The 22,153-nt window shown below is 41.9% G+C and overlaps 4 protein-coding genes across 5 annotated transcripts; 2 read left to right on the top strand and 2 right to left on the bottom strand.

The window, feature by feature from the left end:
- Window positions 1–52: 52 nt before the first annotated feature.
- Window positions 53–1,757, bottom strand: LOC4328551 (transcription factor MYB44). Its single transcript, NM_001409370.1, has one exon. The coding sequence runs from the start codon at window positions 1,691–1,693 to the stop codon at window positions 788–790; it is 906 nt and encodes a 301-aa protein (NP_001396299.1). The 5' UTR covers window positions 1,694–1,757; the 3' UTR covers window positions 53–787.
- A 4,905-nt stretch (window positions 1,758–6,662) lies between these two features.
- Window positions 6,663–9,687, bottom strand: LOC4328550 (protein TIC 21, chloroplastic). Its single transcript, XM_015767999.3, has 4 exons — window positions 9,412–9,687; window positions 8,267–8,524; window positions 7,831–8,034; window positions 6,663–6,925 (listed from the first exon to the last, which is right to left on the bottom strand). The coding sequence occupies exons 1-4, from the start codon at window positions 9,664–9,666 to the stop codon at window positions 6,824–6,826; spliced, it is 819 nt and encodes a 272-aa protein (XP_015623485.1). The 5' UTR covers window positions 9,667–9,687; the 3' UTR covers window positions 6,663–6,823.
- A 662-nt stretch (window positions 9,688–10,349) lies between these two features.
- Window positions 10,350–13,467, top strand: LOC112936001 (uncharacterized). 2 transcript variants are annotated; one of them, XM_026023317.2, is made up of 7 exons: window positions 10,350–10,570; window positions 10,648–10,708; window positions 11,345–11,439; window positions 11,528–11,561; window positions 11,767–11,821; window positions 11,922–11,964; window positions 13,160–13,467. In XM_026023317.2, the coding sequence occupies exons 1-7, from the start codon at window positions 10,496–10,498 to the stop codon at window positions 13,229–13,231; spliced, it is 435 nt and encodes a 144-aa protein (XP_025879102.1). In that variant the 5' UTR covers window positions 10,350–10,495; the 3' UTR covers window positions 13,232–13,467. The 2 variants fall into 2 exon arrangements, with proteins under 2 accessions (XP_025879102.1, XP_066163294.1); XM_066307197.1 differs by lacking the exon at window positions 11,528–11,561 and having other exon boundaries at window positions 11,345–11,443; window positions 11,734–11,821.
- Window positions 13,468–16,835: 3,368 nt separating this feature from the next.
- On the top strand, window positions 16,836–21,681 carry LOC4328548 (glycerophosphodiester phosphodiesterase GDPDL7). The gene is made up of 10 exons (XM_026023315.2): window positions 16,836–16,978; window positions 17,286–17,403; window positions 17,512–17,808; window positions 18,102–18,211; window positions 18,322–18,823; window positions 18,923–18,970; window positions 19,069–19,356; window positions 19,473–19,612; window positions 19,735–20,221; window positions 21,234–21,681. Exons 2-10 carry the CDS (start codon window positions 17,304–17,306, stop codon window positions 21,563–21,565), a joined length of 2,304 nt encoding a protein of 767 aa, XP_025879100.1. The 5' UTR covers window positions 16,836–16,978; window positions 17,286–17,303; the 3' UTR covers window positions 21,566–21,681.
- Window positions 21,682–22,153: the final 472 nt, after the last annotated feature.

Below are 22,153 nucleotides of genomic sequence, written 5' to 3'. Positions count from 1 at the left end.
GGAAAGAGACAATGAGATCGGAATCCATCCATTCTATACGCACATAGAGTTGATAGAGACAAATGCCCAACGGTTAAACGACGCAAAGCGGCCAATAAGAAACAAGTTCTTACGGTTCTGAGGAATATAAGTACTTTCAGATTCTCAGAAAATTCCTATACATTCGAAACAAAGGCTTTTTTTTTTCCAAAAAGAAAAGATCATCGGTTATTTACAGCTCGAGTACGGCCATATAGCTCCAAAATAAAAATATTTAACTATTTAAAGTGGCAATTAAAGATTACCCATATGTTATAGATTGTGGTTGGTAAATCCTTAATTGCCACATTTAAAAGTTAGATGCTCTGAAATGTCCAATATGCGTACTGCTAGTACAGCATGCTGCTACTACTATCACTTTCAACTCGCACATCTGATCGATGCCCAAGTAGTCTTCGACTCTTCGTTGCACGGACGGTTCAAAGGGAAGGAGAAACCTGTCGCTACATCTCACCATCACCTCGTTCCTGTACAGAAAACGGCCAACCTGTCCGTGATGCTGCTGCTGTGCTGGTAGTAGCAATGCACTAGCATTTCGCTTCTGATTTTTTTTTTACCTCCCCTTCACCGCTGCTCTGTTTCAGAGCAGCAGAAGAATTTTACTCAAAGTAAAATACAAAGATGAACCAGGAAAATTCTAGTGCTAATAATACTACACAGATCTCATAATTAACAGGTGGTTTTTCACCGTGCATTTGTGGTGAATTTGAACCGGGATGGTTGATTTTTTTTTTATTTTTGGGGGGTTTTATTGGCGGGTCACGACGCCGACCCTCTCGGCGGCGGCGCGCATGACGCCGTCGACGAGCTGCGGCATGAAGGACTCGGCCACGGCGCCCGGGCCGCAGCCGGCGCGGAGCCCGACGCCGGCCATGTAGTTGCGGACTTCCGTGCGGATCATCTCCTGCATCGCGGAGACGAGATCGGCGTTGAACGGGTATGCGGATGGAGATGCTGCCGGCGGCGACGGCGGCGGCGAAGGGGAGCGGGAGGGGGAGGGGAGCTCCTGGAAGTGGCTCCGCGCGCTGTCGTGGTGGAACCCCGGGAGGGAGAGGGAGAGGGACAGCGAGGTGAGCGGGTCGTCGTCGCCGTCGTCGTCGTTGTCGTCCCGCCGCCGCGGCGGCCGCACGACGTCCGCCGCGCTGATGGCGTCGAAGCCGCCGGGGCGCGGCACGGGGCGGAACACCTGCCCGCCGCCGCTTCCGCTTCCGCAGCCGCCGTGGCTGAGCTCGCTGCGCTCCGATCCCGTCGGGCTCCCCGGCCCGGGGCTCACGCGCTTACACGGCCGGTCGATCTCGCCGCCGTCCGTGGCGGTGGCGAGCTTGCGCTTGAGGGAGGAGTTCCAGTGGTTCTTGACGGCGTTGTCGGTGCGGCCGGGGAGGAGGCGCGCGATGGCGGCCCAGCGGTTGCCGAGGCGGGCGTGCGCCCGGAGTATCGCGGCGTCCTCCTCCGCCGTGAACGGGCGGCGCTCCACCTGCGGCGACAGCTGGTTGCACCACCGCAGCCTGCACGACTTCCCCGACCTCCCCGGGATCCCCCTCCCGATCGCCGTCCAGTTCCTCGCCCCGTGCCGCTCCACCAGCCGCCGCAGCGCCTCGTCCTCCTCAGGGCTCCATGGCCCCTTTATCCTATCGCACTCCGCCTCCATCCCCATCGAATCAACCTCCTCCTCCTCCTTCCTCGAGCTGCTCTAATGGCGATGTGGACGTGTCGGACTCGATGGCGAGAGGAAGAGGGAGAGGGGATTATATAGGCGGTGGGGGGAAGGAGACGGTGGCATACAGCTGGCGAGGCGCGTCATTTTCGGTACCTGGATGGCGGGTGGGGACAAGAGGTTTGGTGGGTCCCACGTGTCAGGGAGCTCCACGCGGTCCTCCTCGAGCTGGAGTAGTGTGGACGAAGGCCGTTTTGGTTTGGTTTGTTACACGGGGGCCGGCGGGTCCCTGTGCCGTTTGAAATTTGAATAATCCTTCTCATTCCGTACAGTCAAACACACACAGAGAGGAAAAAAAATAAAATCCGTTGAAAACTCAATTATGAAAGTGTTGGAGCGGTTAACCCAAGACGAGAACGGTGTCTCCATCCATTTTATTTTTCAGTTTATAGTGCCAAAATAATTTTACTACTCATGAGCTGCCAACAAAATCTATTATATTATTAAAGTAATAGAAAAAGTAGCTCCCACGTTCGTTCTCATGGCCTAGAAATTCTTACATTAATCGGAGAAAAAGAAAAAACAGAGTCCATATAGAAATACAATTTAGAAATAGTTAAAATTCGGAATTAAAAAATAAGTAACATTAGAAGAGAAAACTAGAGTCCATATAGAAATACAATTTAGAAATAGCTCAAATTCGGAATTAAAAAAAATAAGGAATATTAGAAGAGGAGACTAAGTCCATATAGAAATATAATTAGGAAATAACTGAAATTCGGAATTAAAAATAAGGAATATTAGAAGTAGAGTATAGAGTCCATATAGAAATACAATTAGAAAATAACTGAAATTCGGAATTAAAAATAAGGAATATTAGAAATAGAGTATAGAGTACGTATAGGAATTTAAAACTAACTAAAATTTGGAATGAACATAATAAAATTAAAAGTAGAGTTTAGAGTCCGTATAAAAATACAATTTACAAATAACTAAAATTCGAAATTAAGAAAAACATGGGAAGAAGAGTTTAAAGTCAATATAGGAATACAATTTAGAAGTAACTGAAATTCGAAACTAAAAATTAAAGAATATTGAAAGATGAGTTTAGAGTCCACATATAAATACAATTAGAAATAATAAAAATTCAGAAATAAAATTAAATAATACTGGAAGAAAAGCATAGAGTCTATATAGAAATACAATTTACAGAAAATGCGAAATTAAAAAAATGAAATATTAAAAGACGAGTCTAAAGTCTATATAGGAATATATAATTTACAAATAACTAAAATTTGATATTAAAAATAATTAATAACTAACAGGTATATAAAATATAATATGAATATTACACATTAGTAGTTTTGTAAAGTTATTGCAAAAATTAAAATTATGTTATCATTTTAATATATTTGAATAATATAATGAGAAAACATATATGCTATTATATGAGAGAAAATATAATGATGCTAGCCGCGCAATCTGCGCGGGCCATCATACTAGTTTACATTTTAAAACCGGATTTCGTACATACTTCCTCCGTTTCATATTATAAGACTTTCTAACATTGATAACATTCACAGAAAGTGAATGTTATCAATGTTAGAAAGTCTTATAATCTGAAACGGAGAAAGTACTTCATATTTATATTTTCGTTATGCTAATTTTCTTTTTCATCACTGTCTTTAGATTCACAGCACTAAATGTATTACATCTCATACTAAATTATTGTATTTTAAAATAAAAACAGTATAGATATTTTGCAAAGAGAATGTGAAAAGAGAGCGGCGGTGGCGACAACGACGACGAGCTTATCCATCCGCTAGGTTGGGAAGGAGAAAACTCGGGTGGATGATAGATCGACCTATCATCCATCTATCCAGCCATGCATGCAAGCGTGCATGAGTGCATCCATCCATCCATCCATCCCCCTTGGTGTTGGAAGTGGGCATTTGGGAAGGCGACGGGGGTTGGGGTTTGTTTGGTTGCAATCGCGAAAGCCGAAGGCGTAGCCCGCGCCGGAGCCCATCCCCCCATCACCCCGCCGAATTCAATCGCAACCGTCCAACCCGCCGCCGGGCCCCGCCCGTACCGTGTGTGTACAAGCCGGACTGTACGACCGGCAGTTTGCTCGCCCACACACCCCCCGCGCCGACGGGAAGACCCAACGCCACTGACGCGTGGGCCCCAGCACGACACCGACCCCACCTGGCAGCGATAGGAGAAGGGTGTATCGTTAGCCCGTGCGGAAAACGACAGGGGCGCCAGGCTGGAGCGCAAAATCGTGGCTGGTAGATAAAAACCGGCGCGATTTCGTGGGGAGGGGAGGGACGCATGGCGCGGCAGTTTATGGGCACAGCTCAGCACTACCCGCAGCGCAGGTGTCTCCCCGTCGATCTATACGTTCTCTATTGCTCCTTCCCAAAATAAATTTATTTATAATCGTCTGTATTCAATATTTAATTATCGATATTATGTAAAACTTTTATATGATTAGTACCAGATGATAAAACATAAATAGTAATTATCGATATTAATGATCGAGCCCACAAATAAACCTACGTATTTTGGAAGAGAGGGTGTAGTGTACTGCTATCGTACACAACCACCTGTGGGCCCCACACCCAGGCACTCATACTGCTACTGCTGCTGTGCGTCGACGCGTATGCGGGGAGAGGAAAACGACGAAGGCGCAAGGAAAGCGAGAGTGTGTGAGTGTGGAGAAAGGAAGTCAGAGGAGGAGGGGGAATCATGGCAGGGCGAAAGGGGACGTGGATCTGGGAGGCAGGGACAGGCTGGCGATGGCTTTAACGGCCTCCCACCGCACCGACACCGGGCCGGTACTGTACTGCGCTGTACCCCCCATCCAATCCAACTCCACGCAAGAGAAGAAAAAAAACGAAATTAGTGTTTGATTGAGTTATACTGTAGCTTACCGATCTCGGTTGTGTATGGCTGTGTTTAGTTCCACGCTAAAATTGAAAGTTTGAAGAAATTGAAACGATGTGACGGAAAAATTAAAAGTTTATGTGTGTAGGAAAGTTCGATGTAACTGAAAAATTGGAAGTTTGAAGAAAAAAGTTGGAATCTAAACACGCACGTGTTTAGTTCCAAAATATTTCTTCAAACTTCCAACTTTTCCATCACATCAAAACTTTCATACACACATAAACTTTCAACTTTTCCGTCAAATCGTTTCAATTTCAAATAAATTTTCAATTTTAGTGTGAACTAAACACGCCCATAAATTTGTGCGTGAGATCCAGGGGAGTACTATACAACCAGAGCAGCCACCCGTTTCGCAGCTTCCTTGCAACTTCCGGAGACCGGTTTGTTTTGTGATTTTTGCAGTAGCTAACCAACCAACCAACCAACCAACCAAAGCCGCGAATCGAATCTCACCGTTTTTTTGCTTCTCACTACAAGACGGACAGCCACGATCTCTGCAGATTTTTTGAAAGAAATGATTATGAGGTGAGTCGACCCGGTCTGTCTGCCTCCAATCCGTACGTGCCGGCACTCCACTGACGACTAGTCGTACTAGTACCAGCTCAACCACCCGCTGCCGATCTGCCGACGCCGCGGGATATTCTCGTTTTCTCTCGGGATTTCTCTCTCTCCCCGGCCGGGCTGGTGGTGTACGGGCGCGTCAGCGCGTGCGTGCGTGAACTGAACTGAACTGAACTGCGGTTGTGGAGTCTGCGGGAGCGGACGTGTTGGGCGTGGTCGGGCGGAGGGAGGGGTGCCGTGTGTGTGTCTGCCTGTGGTGGAGAGCGGAGAGATTCCGGCGCCCCCGCGAGCGGACAAACGGACACAGTAGAGTGCAGTTAGTAATATATTTGTTTAACATTTTTCTGGGTTAAAGTTTTTAGGTTTAACTAGGTTTATAGAAAAATTAGCAGCATCTACAACATCAAATTAGTTTTATTGAATTTAGTATCGAATATATTTTGATAATATGTTTGTTTTGTATTGAAAATATTAGTATATTTTTCTATAAACTTAGTCAAATTTAAAGGGACTAGCACTCATCTTTCTCAATCAATCATAATCTTTTACTATATTAATTCTTTATTTATTTTATTTTCTCAACTAATTATAACATCCTCTTATACGGCCTCATCGGTTGGCCAAATACTTTGGCTGATCAGCCAAAGCTACCTCCAATTCAGCCAAACTTCAATACAAATTGGTTAGCTTATTTTGCTTAAATGGCTTATCAGCCAAAGCATTTGCCATCCAATGAGGGCGATAATCTCCTTATGTACCTTTCTCTAACACCTTATATTTAAGAGTAGTACGTGTAGTACAATGAAATTTTGAATTTTAATTTAAACAACTGTTTGGATTGTCAAGGTGCATAATTGGAAGTGCATGCTAACAATAGACGGAGTAGTGCTACTACTATATAACCACTGCAAAATCGTTGGAGGCACCAAACAAGCAACAGTGCAACACATTTATGTGTACAAAGAGCAAACCCACAACCACTAGTATGTGTACGGACTCTTCCAATTATTTTTGACACGACGGACTCTTCAAAATTAAGTACTCCTAGATAAACTGGGTCATTTAGCAACATGTCAAGTTTCCTGATTCCTCAACACATACTCCTAGTACTGTAGTGGTACTAATTTTCTTTCGCTTTGGGGGGGGGGGGGGGGGCATCATGGGTTTAATTGATTTCTACTCTAGTGCGTGAGCGCAACCGCCGCTCGTGCTGCGCTGGGGAGGACACAGTCGCACGGGCGGGAGCAGGGCCCAGCCCATTCCATGGTCCACCCGTGCCGTAGCCTGCAGCCTGGTGAGCAGTGCCACCACCCAACAACTCGGCCCAACCTTAGCGATTGTACGCTCACAAATTCAACTCGTAAAGCCTGTGTGCTTACCGTACGTGTACCACCACCAGCTCCCCGGTGTACTGCTGTTCATGTGAACCTGCTGCTACTCAGCATCAAGCAAGATGAAATTTACGCAGTGAAAGCTAGATTTTTTTTAAATTTTGTCTGGACAAGAAACATACAGGCGGACGAGCGGTGCTACTCCTAGCGAATACCAAAGCCCGAAGCAGCAAATGAAGAGCAAGATGATCAACGGGAGCCCTTGCCTTTGGCATATGCGCTGATATGCTCACGCCGCAGCAGCTTCTGCTGGAGGGATGGCCACGGAGCGCAGCAACTCCAGGGAGCTCGCCAGGCCAAGGAAATGCGACAGGATGATGTTCGCTGAAGCCTGCGTATCATGATTGTTCAACATGATTAATGGCACTACAACGGGTCAGATCATAAACTGGAGTGTGCAATGATGACCAAAAACAACAATTCAGTAGTTCATTTTCCATCATAGCAAATGATAACATGGTTATAATATAAGTTTCTACTCAACATGGAAGAAGGATTATATGATTAAAAGCAGGGAAAGTTTGGAAATATTTAGGGTAGTTATATTTTGTTGTTATTCAGAGTGAGGCATAGTACGCTGGATTTATCTCGTTGCTATTACACATACATGATCCTTAACGTTAATAAAAATATATAGAATCAGACAAATCATTTAAAGTAGATGATAGTATAGAATATCATGTAAACATGAACCTCTCAGTGAGCGTTCTTTACCAAGATAAACAAATATATGTCGTTTAGGTTCCCCCTTGAAAGGCAAGATAGGAAAATTGTAGGAATAGGGCAAACGCAGGAATTGAATTAGTATGTTTTTTCAATCCTACAGGAATTGAGAGCACAAGAAGCCCTTTGATTGCACCACAGAAAAAACTCAACCAAAGGAAAGTTTTACAAGAGGTCTAACCTCTTGCTTATTTTCCTATGGAATTGACCATAGGAAAGCTATTCTATGGAAGTTTTCCTATCTTATGGAAGTTTTCCTATGGATCAAAGGGCTCTATAGGAAAATTCGTTAGGCAAATGAATCTTTGCCAATCCTCCATTTCAAAGGGGCCCTTAAAAAAACTGCAAGTGTACAAACGTATTACTTCCTAGTAGAAATGAGTTAAGTACTTGAAAACCAGCACCAGAATGTTGAATGCAGAAAAATGAGAGTGAACCATGGTGCTTATTTTCAACTGAAAATTTGGAGAGAAAATGGTTCAAGGGGAGAAAGGATATGTGCAAATCAAATACCTGAACTAGGAAAACATCTAGAGCCAAAACAGGACTTTGACCAGGGGAAGTTGCTTGATAGTAAGGTACTGCAGAGGTAGTAAGAGCCTTCGCTACCAAAGCCCCAACAGTTGCTTGCATGCCGAGAACTGCAGCACCCATCCCGAGCATATTGAGCACAATGCCATTTTTCAGACTTCTAATTACATCAGCACGTGGAGGAGCCTGGAAAGCAATTCACAGTTTTATTTTATTACCAAAAAGGCAAATAAGAAGAATATCAAACTTGCCGTACAAAATAACCACCTAAAATATATAACTCCAAAAGCAGACATATAACACACTTATGTGAAAGCACCAGTTCAGCCGTCCAATAGAAGTCAGACAAGTACGAAAATGAGTTAAGGGCAGTGTTGAGACATTATAAAACAGGGAATGGGGTTGAGAAAGAGAGTACCTTAGCAGGTTCACTTGCTGTTTTTCTAAGTCTTTCAGAAAGGCGGATGTAACCAAATGACCAGAAGACTGAAATAAAACCCGCGGCAATACCAGCAGCAGTTGCATAGAATGTAAAAGGTGCTGTCACCTTCCCAGTAATAACTGTAGAAAATGACAAAATTCCAGCGGAAACAACTGTGGACACCAACTGGGACCAGAACCCAAGAGTACCCAAATTCTTGAAATACCTCGCTGTTTTCCCCAGTCTCTTGACAACCTGCCATTTACTCCACGGAAATGGGCAAAAAAAAATGTCAATTAGGCTAAAACAAGCATATACAGAAGTTAAAAGGTGTGGCGTATACATTATTATGTAAAATTCTCAAGCATGAAGAAATAGCAAATTCCCAATCTTAAAAAAAAATATCATGAAGGTTAACCAACAAGGTCCATCAAGAATATTAAATATCTTTACAAACCAAATTGAGTATGGCATATCAAACTAAAAGGCAAAAAGATGGCCTTGGCGTAGCTTCATAATCAGGAAGGTATTCTGTTATACAAGTAGGAAGAAGTGGTGGTATGCTGGTATCAAAATTCGAAGTATGCCAATGATGCCGTGTCTTTAGGATAATAGAGTAACCAAAAGGTATAAATCATATCCTAGCGAAGAATGACACATTATATATTTATATTGTTTAACCAGATGCTTCACAAAGACTTCAATCAGAAAGCAATAGATGTGACAGGACACACGATAAGGAAAACTTAATGCAGCAAGGTTGATAAACTAACAGAAGTGAATCCAACAATTATGCGCGATTAACGTCATCACAATATACAGAAAAGAGAACGAGTCGCTTACAGACGATATCTCTAAAAAAATCATTACCTTCGCTTAATTGTAACAATTCCCTGTCTTAGAGACATCAGATTACTAATCGCTCGATGCCTGAACCCTAAACCTCATGATACCCAAATGCACATCGGAAAACACGCGACCACTACATAATCCAACACTAGATACATCCCCAATCCCCAAGTGGTACAGCAACATGAGTTTTCTCGAGAATATCAGCGAACACACGATTAACCCTACTTCAAGCAGAGGCACCTCTACCAGGCACAGACAGATCAAAGGGGGGTGCGGCATTAGCGAAGCACCTGCTCGAACTTGGCCCGCTCGATGTCCTGCTCGGTGGGGGGAGGCGTCGGGTAGAGAGGGCCCGACGACGACGACGACGACCCCGCCGCCGCCACGGTAAGGCGCCGCACAGCGCTCAGCACGCCGCCGCTGAGGCGCCCCGCAGGGAGGGGAGTGGGAGCGCGCGCGGAGGACGCAGAAGCCGCCCCCCGCCGCAAGAGCGTAGGCGGCGCCGCCGCCGACGGCCGCGCTGGGAGTAGGAGCGCCGCCTGCATCTCGCTGATTGTGATGCTGCTGTCCGCTTCCGCTGCGGCTACTGCTATTTTTTTCCAAAAAATGCGTAAAACCCCCTCAATTTTACGAGATTTTTTTTTACTGTGACTGGGCCAAGATTGCGGCCCATCGTGCTCGGACATTATTTCTTTTGAGAAAGGTAAATTCCATAAAAACTACGTGTACTTTGGTTAAATTATTATAGAACTACGTATTTAATAGGATGTATCATAAAATTAAATTTATCATAGAACAACGAATTTAAAATGAAATATAGTAAATGATATCAATTTAGGTGGTGTTCTTTTCTTCTGTAAATAAGTGATTAATTAAGTTTTAATTATTATAAACTTTATAATAGATTAATATAATATTTTAGAGCAACTTTTTGTATGAAACACATCGTTTAGTAGTTTAAAAAACGTGTCATGAGTACTCAAATTTTCATCCACTTTTTCAGTAGAAACAAACGGGATCCTAATCACAAAATGTGAACATTTATAACTCAAATATAAAATTAGAGCTAAGGATTTAAACATACAGGAATCCCGTGAAATTTACTCATTTTAGTATTTTTCTTTTTCCGCACCTTTCTCCAGGAATTCTGTGAAGCGTTGATCATCCATCCGACGGCCTCGAATGCTAGTGCGTTGGCATTCACCCATCCGAAGCTTCCAGAGCGCGGGGCCCACCACCACCACCACCAGTCCATTACCGCTCGCTCGCTGCTCCCCGCCGGCGACTGCGAAACAACCCGCCGCCGCCGTTGCGCGCCGTCCGGTCGCATCCCCTGGCCTGGCCGTCGCCGGCCCGCCCGCGGCGCACTCCTCCATGGCCGCCAAGTGGGCGCAGAAGACAATCGTCATCCCCGCCCAGCGCCGGGGATGCCACCTCATCACCCCCAAGGTCTCTCCCTCCCTCCCCGTCGCCATGTCCGTACATCTCTTTGCTCCAGCGCTTTGCTTGACTGAGACCTTTTGCAGATTCTGAGGGAGATTGAGGGCGACCTGTCCGGGTTCAAGTGCGGCTTGGCGCATCTGTTCTGTATGTAGATGCACACACTCAACTCAACTCATGATCGGTTCATTCATTCATCATCGCTCTTGCTTAGATAGCTCGATTTTGTTGTTGATCGATTGCTGTGCTAGGCAATTTTCTGAAAGTACTTTATGGATAACCGCATACGGTGTAGGTAAATTCCCCTGAACATGCTGATGCTGATGTGATGCGTGCTTGTTCAGATCCGTCAGGCCTTGTTCGGTTTGAAGGGGATTGAGGGGGTGTGAAGTTATTCCCCTCCAATCCCTCCCTCTCTCTTAGGGATTAACCGAATATGGCCTAAGTGGGATTTAATTATTGCGAGGGTTTTAGCAAACTATTCTGATATGATGATATGTTAAAAACTTGTTTTTATCTTGTGCATGGGATTGACTTGAGAGAATAAATTTGTGGTTGACTGGAATCGTTTTGAATCCGTGTGAACCAATTTATACAAGGAAGTAATATAAGTTCAACATCAATTAATGGCATCATAAGAAAATAGACCATCCTCATTTTCTTTAAAGTAATGACAATGTCAATTATATGCATGTTCGTAAGCTGATAAGCATGTCCAAGTAAACACATGTTTTCAATGTACGAATGTACGATTGTAGTATTGATTTTTTTTTCACTATACAGTGCAGCACACAAGCGCTTCCCTAACCATCAATGAGAACTATGACTCCGATGTACAAGCTGACACCGAAACTTTCCTTAACCGAATTGTACCAGAGGTCAGTGGTTGCAATTTGTCTTGTCTTTGATCATGATCAAACAAGGGATCATGTAAGAGCCACTTCATTGTGTGTTCACTATTTTCAGGGCCGATCTGCTCCTTGGAAGCACACTCTAGAAGGTTATTTAAGTGGTTACTTCCTTTTTTTTTTTTTGAGAAACAAGAGGTTACTTTTGGTATCCAGTTAGGCTGTACTGAACTAGTAGCAGATGGTATTAAATTGCTCTAGCATACGGTTTTTTGATTTGTTAAGAGTCAAGACTGTACTATTCTTCAGATCAGGCCATATTAGTCAATAGTCATAACTGTGCTGTTCAAATTGCAGGACCTGATGACATGCCAGCACATATTAAATCATCAATGTTTGGTTGTGCCCTGACGTATGTGTTCCCTAATCCCTACATTCTTTTCCCCATGTCAATTTTCTCCCAAGTGAGCCAACAAAATATTAAATTAGATTCTTCTTTTGCATTGCTTCAGGATCCCTATAACTGATGGGCATCTCAATATGGGCACTTGGCAGGTAATAGAAACATATAGGATATCATTTTCACAATTGACTATCCTTTATTTTCTGGTTATTTTGTTGTCAACCTGCAGTACTAAATTTTTAGATAATGGGAATTTATAAAACTAAAAGAGCACAAAGACTCCAAAGCCTTTCAAAGTGAAAAGACTTCCCAAACAAACCAACGACCACATAACTCCTTTAACCGCTTTCTCATGTTCCATCCATCTTTACCAAAGAAATGCATGACAGATGTCTCTAACAGTTTGCATCCTTCATTCATCACATCACGCTCATCTTCTTTACACAATAAGAACCATTGTCGAGCCCAGTATGTCCCCCTGAAAATAACCTGCAAGTAAGAGTTAAAATTGGAGCCGTCGAAGACCACATCATTTCTGCAAATCCACATTGCCCACAACAACGCCGCAATCCCTATAAAGATTTGGTGCTTTAGCCTAGATTGTAAACCCTTTAGCCAAATCCCAAACATATTAGAAACATTGTTAGACGGATTTATCCCAAATGTTATAAAAAGGGTACTCCAAACAAATCTAGCCACATGAAAATCAAAGAAGAGATGTTGTATCGTCTCATTGTGGTTACAAAAACAACACTTAGTGCTGCCCTTCCAATTTCTTTTTGTTAGATTGTCCTTCGTGAGAATCACTCCCTTCTTTAAATACCAGAGGAAGATTTTGTTTTTCAAATGAATTCTAAGCTTCCAAATTAAATCCTTCCTTGGCACTACATCCTCATACATAATCATTTATACATGGAGCTAACCGAAAATATTCTGGTTTTGTTAACTTTCCAAATAAACTTGTCTCTATGGTTTGAGAGCCTAACAAGTACCACTTTAGCCACTAGGTTAAACCTGAAGTACTAAATGTTTCGTTGTTTTATATAGCGACCTTAAGTTCATCATGAAGTTCTCGAATCTATATACAGGAGATAAAAAGTTGTCATGAAGTTTTAGGAGACCATGCAATCGTGCATGTGAAATTTGTGTTGATTATGTTGCACGCGAGTTTAAACTTATCTTTTAAGGCAATGCGGTGCTTTGTATCCCATATTCAGGCATAGTTTCAGTGATAATATCCGGTGCAAAGCTGTAACCTAGCAAAATAACTAATTATAAAACCCGTCTAGATCATAGAGCACACTTCTTAAATTTTGAGCACTTATTTCATGGACTTATTTTGTGTAGGGTATATGGCTCTGTGAACATCGTGACAATGCTTCCTCCCGGAAAATTGTGATCACTCTCAATGGGGTCTAGATGAAGGTCTTCAAAGGCTGGGATGCAGGAAAGAGAGCGAATGTTGGACAGTTCGAAGCACGGGCATGTAAAATCATGACTCCTGCCGTATACTGAATTGTTGTTCTAAATATCGATTAATGCTGGGGAGCTCTATGAAATTTACTGGTACTGTTTCCTGTGTGATGTTTGACATGCTATGTTATCTTACAAACTTGTGAATTTTATGGCAGTGATGCTTAATGCTTTCTAGATCATTATTACTGGCACTTCCTACGAATTTCTTAACTATCAACGAAAAATGTGTTCAATCATTGTTACTGCCTTCCTGATATCGTATCTCGTGGCACTGATTTGGACAATGGGGTGCAGTGGTAAAGAAGTGGTAAAAAAATAGGTGAAACCTCGCGCATTGCTGCGGGAAATTTAGTATGATAACAATAAAAAAAAATAACCTGTTGTAAGATAGCTAGATAACATCAGATTAAGTAAGTTAATGTGGTTTATGATAATTTAAATTTAAATAGTATGTACAATGGTGATTCAAACGTAAAGAGTAAGGTGGTATGACTTTTTGGAAGAAGAAAAATAAGGAGATGGTTTGGAAAGTAGATTAATCATCTAAAGGCTAAAAACAATTGATGTGATATGACTTAATTAGAGGAAAAAATGATAAAGATAATTTGGACCATAGATTAATCATTTAAGCACTAACTAAATGAGGATGAACTATAAAACTATATAGGATATCATAAAACATAATAAAGATATATATTGAAACATTATGTAAATTATGTTGGATGATAATTTAACATGTTTGTATTTGAAAGCTCTTAAATTATAAAAACTATAAAGATATAACATGTTTGCATGATATTTAAATGTGATGATTGGTAGTGGATGATGATGTGGCATCTTGTTAATTAGTGGATGATGATGTGGCATCTTTGCATGTTAAGCTTAAGGAGTTAGTGGGGATAACTTTATAGTAAGATAGGATTAGGGCAAGGTGCAGTGCTAGCTTGTAAACCGCTAATCCTTTCTTCCTCGAGTATAAATATAGTTGAAACCCACTATAAGCATTACCTCCTATAAAGCAGCCTCCACATTAAGGCCCTGTTTGATTCAGCTTAAGATTATTATAATCTAGATTATTAGGAGTAAGCTGAAACAAATAAGTAGATTATTATACTAGATTATTATAATCTATAAGCCAGATTACTATAATCCAATAATCTCCTCTAGAGGAGCTTTTTCCAGATTATTGAGTGGCTAAAGACCCACTACCCTTAGATGTCTCTAATAATCCAGAGAAACAAACAACACATAGCTTATTTTATATCAGCTTATTATAATCCAGTTTAGAGTAATCTGATTTAATAATCTTAAGTTGAAACAAACAGGGCCTAAGCCTAATCATCAACTTTTTACACCTGTAGGATCAAAGTTGTCGTCTGGCTGGGTTTGTGCATAGCCAAGTGCAAACGTTTAATTAGAGTAGACTCAAAATGTAATATGAGATGGTCAATTTCTTATATGCCATGTTCATTTCACCTTCAGCGCAGTGCAACAACCATGCAAATTCAAATCACTTAGACTGTGTTCTTTTGGAGGGGTTCCTAAACCTCTCTGCACGTAAAACGAAGCGATAGATTAACGCATTATTAACTAAGTATTAGCTATAAAAACTTGAAAATGGATTAATATAATTTTTTAAAGAAATTTTCCTATAATTTTTTTTATAAAATATGTACCGTTTAGCAGTTTTAAAAACGTACACATGGAAAAGAGATGAGTCGAGAACTGAAAGAACAGCCTTATTGAGAAACTGCTACCATCAATAAGAATAGAATAGCAACCGTTCTTGTGTCATTAATTAACCCCATTAATTCTAGCTCTTTGTAACTATTGTAAGCGTGCTCTCTCAAACTATCTTAGTAGTATATGTAAAGCCACATTCCTCTTTTCTGATGAACTCCCTCTTCCTCGCATTGCTTCTCTTTCGTCCACACACATGTTGATTACAGCAAGATTACTCCTTCCTCTTCCTTATGGGTTCCCATCTAATTATCTCACCCCATGAAACTAAGTGCCAACCTGACTATCTTCAGCCACAGTTGCAGATTATAGTTAGTGGATCTCCTTCTGTTTAACACCAGCATGCACGCCGCTAATCTTATATTCTTATGTGTACCATGTGTTCAACAAAATAACTACATTGTTGTTGCTTGCAGGTTGCATTGTGTGGATATTTTTTTTTGTTGGATTCTGTACTCACTCCCCCAATACGATCATGGACATCTTCCCTGTTTTTTATCACCAATTGTCCGTGAAGCCTAGAGCATAAGCATCCCCAAAGGTAGCTTTGGCCTTAAAATTAGTTGATCATTTTTACCTTAAAGTTAGAATGAGGACATGCTATTTTGAATGAAACTTTTGTATACCAGTTCCTTCTTTTTGGATCAATTGTTTTTTTGTGATTATGTGCTTGAGTTGGACACAGGGATTCATATGCGGTATCTAATTCTTGCCCTTTTTATTAGTTTGTATCATGTACATTTTTCCATCATTATATCGTTCTCTCTCTCATCTCTGTTCATTGGTGCGTTTACTTTTACTGTTTAGCTCTCACATTATTTTCCTATGTGCCATGCTGCTGGTGGATTTTGGAGCAAATATATAAGTTACAACCTATTAACTATATTTATTGCTATAAAATAAACAAGCTTTCATGATTAGCCACGCCATCAAATTATGTTAGCTATTAGATCAAACTACGTACAATATACCAGCCATTCGAGCAATGTTAACTACGTACAATATACCAGCCATTCGAGCAATGTTCATAAGTAAATAAGTTCCAAAATCCCGTTGCAACGCGCACGGTATCCACTAGGTGAAAGCAACAAGCTATCGATCTCAAAGGAGAATGAGCCACATCACCTAAAATAGTAAGGACCGTTAGATGAAACTAATTAAGAACTGTACCATTGGATCATATATGAGGCATCTACATCGCTTCTACATGTCTTAGGGATGTGTTTGGCAAATGGGATATGGGAGGTGGGATTGGGAAAGGGGAATAGATGAATGGCTAGGATTAAATTAGAATTAAATGATGTGTGAATAATGGATGGCTAGGATGCAATATTGCACTTTGGAGGATGGGATATTATTTCCCAATCGCATTTGCCAAACAAAGCCTAGATGTACCATCATTGGCTGGCTCTCGGGATGCATCATCTAAAAACCAAGGAGACAACTTTAGGCTCTTTTTTTTTATAAAATATATATTCCGTCTCAATTTTCGTTAGTATTTTTTTCAGCTTTCCCATCTCGCATTCTATGCATCCATGGCGATGGCGGGAGATCTCCCATGAGGGCGGTTCTAACTCCATTCAAAGCCGCCACTGCTGTTACTGCAGCAGACAAGCAGTTACACTAATACAGTACAAATAAATTGGTCAGTTTTATTTCATGATCCCATAAAAAAAATTAAACTACCAAAAGTATGCAGTTTCTTTCATCTCTGCAAAAATGGTTCCAGTTTCTTGGGAAATCACACGAGCTGACGCTCTAAATTAAGACTGATGAAAGGTGGCCGTCGTTTAGGAGCGCCACCTAATTTTAGAAGCTCCGTTCGCACCCTTGCCGGGACACCTCCTCTTTTGCCTCCTCTCCACAATCTGATATAGACATCTTGTGGCCTCGGCTTGGTGGGGCTGGAGAACGTCTTTTCTCAATTGTGTTATTGCAGTTTCATGTGAGGTATGTATCTTTTTTTTTCTCGAGCATGTTGCTCTGCAAAATTAAATTTGAAGTTATCTGTTCTGAAAAAAAAGATAAGTTTGATGAGAAGTTATCTTTCGCCTTTGATTTGCATGAATTTAAATTTGAAGTTCTCTGCTCTGAAAAAGAAATAAGTTTGATGAGAGGTTATCTTTCACCTTTGATTTGCATGTATGATCCTTCAGCGGTTTCTTTGTACATTTGTTTTGGTATAGTTTTTTTTACTCCAATATTGTTTAATCTTCTCCGCTGTTTGATTAGTTCACAAAAATATTATGTGATGCAGGGTGCTCCTCCTGTCCAAATGGGAGAAAGATATCCTCACATGTTCTTGATCCTCCTACTTTTTCATGGAGCCCATGCGGCTTTGAAAGATCCAGTACAGAAATGGCAGACTCTTGGAGGTAAACATCTTCTTGTTCTCTTTGCTGTTTTTTTTTTCAATTGGAAAGATTGTTGTTTCACCTGATCAAGCATTTTGATTTGCTAATCTTTGTGGTGGTGTCCTACAGGTCAGCGTCCTCTTGTCATTGCTCGTGGAGGGTTCTCCGGCTTGTTTCCTGATTCAAGCCAGTTCTCGTACCAGTTTGCAATGTCGAGTAGCTTGCATGATGTGGTTCTGTACTGTGATCTGCAATTGTCCAGTGATGGTTTGGGCTTCTGCAAAACTGGATTGACATTAGAGAACTCGACGCTTATCGCCGAAGCCTTCCCTAAGAGGGCCAAGACATACAAGGTGAATGGAGAGGAAATCCATGGGTGGTTTGCTTTGGATTTCACCGCAGACGAGCTGTATCAGAATGTCACATGTAAGCAGAAAAAAAAACTGAGTAATTTCAGTCTTCAAAGTGAAACATTGCATACAGTCTTTAAATAAAAATTCATTTTTTTTATTTGTGCTCCATGAATGAAGTCAATTTCAAAATATAAAAATATATGAATGATTCATAATTTTCTTATGTATTTTGAATAGATAAGGTTGGAATGGAGCCTTGGAGGTGGTTCGCCACATAGCAGCTTGTAGCAAATTCTGAAGCTATAATTTTTTTTTTTGCTGCAACTTTTCTCTGACTTGTTATTCTGTGATTTGATCATCCCTCAGTGATCCAGGACATCTTTTCTCGCCCAAGCACATTTGATGGAGCCATGGGAATGTTTACCCTTGAAGATCTTGTCGGACTCAAGCCCCCACATTTATGGGTTAATGTAGAGGTAATTTTTATTTCACTATTACCCACAGACTTACTGAGGCACTTTTCTTAGTACGCTATATTGTCTCTCTAACACAAGTTCTTTTTTAACTTTTTTTTTTTTGCTTTCAGTATGCTTTATTTCTCCAGGAGCACAAATTAAGTGCCGAAGATTACATATTAGGATTACCAAAAGATTTTAGTGTCGCTTACATCTCCTCACCAGAAATTGGATTCTTGAAAAACGTGGGTGCTAAGCTCAAGAAAAGCAACACCAAGCTAATTTTCCGGTTTCTTAGAGAAGACGTCGCTGAGCATACCACCAAGAAAACGTATGGAGAGATCCTGAAAGACCTGAAATCCGTCAAGGCCTTTGCATCAGGGATTCTTGTCCCCAAGGAATACATTTGGCCATTGGGCAAGGACCAGTATCTGCGGCTGCCTACTAGTTTGGTCAAGGATGCACATGCCCTTGGGCTTGAAGTTTTTGCCTCTGGATTTGCCAATGATGTCTCCATGAGTTACAACTACAGCTTTGATCCCAGTGCAGAGTACTTGCAGTACATTGGCAATGCAAACTTCTCTGTCGACGGCGTGATAACGGATTTCCCTCCCACTGCATCAGGAGCTGTTGGTAAGAAGAACATATGCAGAAATTTTACTGATGAAAGAATGAAAATTGTCATACTGTATTATTCATCAATAACAGCATCATTTTGATGATCTTTTGCAGCGTGTTTGGCAAATACCAAGGGCAATCCTCTTCCTCCTCCTGGTGGTGGTAAGTTGCAAAATACTTTTACTGTTCACCGTCACATATTGTCAAGCTATAAGTTACCACCATTCCTACATTTGCACTGATTTCTCTAATTCGATCAGATGGAGGCAGGCCACTGATCATAACCCACAATGGCGCGAGCGGCGTCTACCCGGGCAGCACTGACCTCGCATATCAGCAGGCGGTGAAAGACGGCGCCGACATCATCGATTGCGCGGTCCGGATGTCGAAAGACGGCGTGGCCTTCTGCCAGCCATCTGCAGACCTCAGCACCAGCACGACGGCGTCCACCAGTTTCATGACCAAAATCTCCACTGTCAGTGAAATTCAGAACAAGTCGGGCATCTTCTCCTTTGATCTCACATGGAGCGAAATCCAAACATTAAAACGTAATAATGAGCACCTGAAATCTTCTTTTTCATGCGTTATTTCATCCAAGATGATCACATATTCATTCACTAAACATCTTGCTCTTTTGTTTTGTTTGTCCGATCAATTTCGTCAGCCGATCTTCTTGGTCCGTACACCCAGGCAGGCCTGAAGAGGAACCCCGCCGCGAAGAACGCCGGCAAGTTCGTGACATTGCCTGAATTCCTAGACTTGGCCAAGGCCACCAATGTCTCTGGCATCATGGTCGAGATGGAGGTACACAAACAATCACCATGCTTCTCTTCTCAACCTGAATCCATCTCATCATCATGGTTGAGCTGAGGCTGAGCAATTTTTTTTTTTTTTTTGTGATTGATGAATTGTGATATTGAACGCAGCACGCATCGTTCCTCGCGAAGCGAGGCCTCGGGCTGGTGGATGCCGTGTCGGGGGCGCTGGCGAACGCGAGCTACGACAAGGAGGGCGGGCACCTGCCGGAGCTGATGGTGGTGTCGGACGACACGTCGGTGCTGGCGGCGTTCAAGAAGTTCCCGGCGTTCAGGCGGGTGCTGATGGTGGACGAGACGATCAGCGACGCGTCGGCGCCGTCGGTGGAGGAGATCAAGCAGTTCGCGACGGCGGTGACCGTCGGCCGCGGGTCGATCGCGCAGGTGAACGGCTTCTTCCTCACGCGGTTCACCGACGTCGCCGACCGGATGCACGCCGCCAACCTCACCGTCTACGTCGGCGTGCTCCGGAACGAGTTCATGAACCTCGGATTCGACTACTGGGCCGACCCCATCATCGAGATCGCCACCTACGCCTTCCACGTCATGGCCGACGGCCTCATCACCGAGTACCCCGCCACCGCCGCCACCTACTTCCGTAAGCAACAATCTCCTACTCCCCGTTTCGTTTCAGATTATAAGGGCACGAATGAAAAAACTAATTTCATAACTCACCTGGAAATCGTGAGACGAATTTTTTTAGCCTAATTAATCCATTATTAGTATATGTGGGTTACTGTAGCACTTATGGCTAATCATGACCTAATTAGGCTCAAAAGATTCGTCTCGCGATTTACATGCAAACTGTACAATTAGTTTTTCTTTTTATCTATATTTAATGCTTTATATATACGTCCAAAGATTCGATGTGATGTTTTTAGGAAAAAATTTTGGGGAACTAAACAGGCCCTAAGTCGTTTTAATTTGGTTAAAGTCAAATTACTTCAAGTACATTTTCATCCAAAAATAAATATATATGAAAATATATCTAATTATAGATTTAATGAAACTAATTTAGTATTGTAAATATTAGTATATTTGTCTACAAACTTAGTCAAAGCTTGAAGTAGTTTAATTTTGGCCAAAGTCAAAACGGCTTATAATCTGAAATGGAAGGGGTACCTCCCACAAAGCCATAGACACCAACTAGAACTAGTTTTTCAGCTCAAGAAATTAATATAAATTAATCATCTTAAAAGTAAATTTTATAAAGCCTCACGTTTTATGATCAAAGTTACAGAAAATCGTAGGTATTATGACTTGTAAAACATAAGAGATTTTATGGTCTAATGTTTTAAAAATTCCCACCTTGATTCGAATTTCAATTGATTTCAATACATCTGAAATAATACTTTTCAAAGTAGTGAAGAGTTAAACCGACAAACTTAATGAAGAAATAAAAAACTAAAAGTTTCATATGCATTACATGTTTTGAAACGGTAAGTAAATATTTACCAAATATGTATAGGCGTGGGATTTTGTCAAAATAAATAGATGAGGCTATGTGCCACTGGCCATAATGCTCAGGATTTTATGCAACTTCGATATTATAAAAATATGGGGTTTGATGAAATTTGCTCTAAATTTTAACTTCTCTGTGTGAATTGCAGGGAGTCCGTGCAGCGATCTGAGCCTGAACCTGAGCTACGCGATCCTGCCGGCGGACGCCGGCGCGCTGGTGCACCTGGCAGCGCCGGGGGCGCTGCCGCCGGCGCTGCCGCCGGCGCCGGTGCTGGAGCCGGGCGACGTGCTGGACCCGCCGTTGCCGCCTGTCGCCATTGCCAGCCCACCGGAAGAGGCGGCGACGGCGGCGAAGCCCACCGACAGCAGCAGCTCGGCGGCGGCGGCGAGATCCAGCGCCGGCGCCGGTGGCTGCCGTGTGCTGGCCGCCGCCGTCGCTTCCCTGTTTCTGATACTGCTGCCATCTCATGGCTTCCATTGACGACGATCTTGATGGATGGCATTGTACTAACAGATGTTTTCTCTGCGTTTTTCTCTCCTCGTATCCTACTTTGTACTGTGTAACATAATGTTCTCTAAATAGATTATATGTGTATATGAACCTGCACATAGATAGATAGAGATATATATCAAAAAATGCACCAAAACTTGATCGTTTGCAATTAACAAAATATTTAAATTCTTCAGAAAAAAATGGAAGAAAACAGTAAAATTCACTCATCAGTGCACCAACCTGTCTCTAGCATTATCGGTTACCCATATCCCCTAATAAACCAAAACAACTTATTAAGACATAATAATTAATGCATAAGTAAAACCTTTAAAAATTGTGTTATTAGTAACTAAAAATACAATTCTGAAAAAGAAAGTGCCTTAAAATATCTTCAACTTAAAATTTAAATTTTAGCTTTGGTTTTAGCTTATTAGTGCAACTGATGGGGCATGATTCACCTTTTTTAAATTCTATTTTTTTATTAAATTTCGACCACTAATCGTATATTTAAATGATTTAAATATGGTATTCTTAAATTCATAAACCGATAATTAAATTTTTAAAAAAATACAAAAA

The sequence above is a fragment of the Oryza sativa genome, chromosome 2 (genome assembly GCF_034140825.1).
Source record: "Oryza sativa Japonica Group chromosome 2, ASM3414082v1".
Classification (NCBI taxonomy): domain Eukaryota; kingdom Viridiplantae; phylum Streptophyta; class Magnoliopsida; order Poales; family Poaceae; genus Oryza; species Oryza sativa.
Note: the sequence above shows the minus strand (reverse complement) of the source record. Positions and strands in the feature narration are given on the sequence as shown.

Coding starts and splice junctions, on each gene's coding strand:
- LOC4328551 (NM_001409370.1), bottom strand. CDS start 1,693: ATGGGGATGGAGGCGGAGTGCGATAGGATAAAGGGGCCATGGAGCCCT.
- LOC4328550 (XM_015767999.3), bottom strand. CDS start 9,666: ATGCAGGCGGCGCTCCTACTCCCAGCGCGGCCGTCGGCGGCGGCGCCG. Junction 8,525..9,411: donor AGCGGGCCAAGTTCGAGCAG/GTGCTTCGCTAA, acceptor AGTAAATGGCAG/GTTGTCAAGAGACTGGGGAA. Junction 8,035..8,266: donor CAGCAAGTGAACCTGCTAAG/GTACTCTCTTTC, acceptor ATTGCTTTCCAG/GCTCCTCCACGTGCTGATGT.
- LOC112936001 (XM_066307197.1), top strand. CDS start 10,496: ATGGCCGCCAAGTGGGCGCAGAAGACAATCGTCATCCCCGCCCAGCGC. Junction 11,444..11,733: donor CCGAATTGTACCAGAGGTCA/GTGGTTGCAATT, acceptor AGGCCATATTAG/TCAATAGTCATAACTGTGCT. Junction 11,965..13,159: donor TCAATATGGGCACTTGGCAG/GTAATAGAAACA, acceptor TATTTTGTGTAG/GGTATATGGCTCTGTGAACA.
- LOC4328548 (XM_026023315.2), top strand. CDS start 17,304: ATGGGAGAAAGATATCCTCACATGTTCTTGATCCTCCTACTTTTTCAT. Junction 17,404..17,511: donor GAAATGGCAGACTCTTGGAG/GTAAACATCTTC, acceptor GGTGTCCTACAG/GTCAGCGTCCTCTTGTCATT. Junction 19,357..19,472: donor CGAAATCCAAACATTAAAAC/GTAATAATGAGC, acceptor CAATTTCGTCAG/CCGATCTTCTTGGTCCGTAC.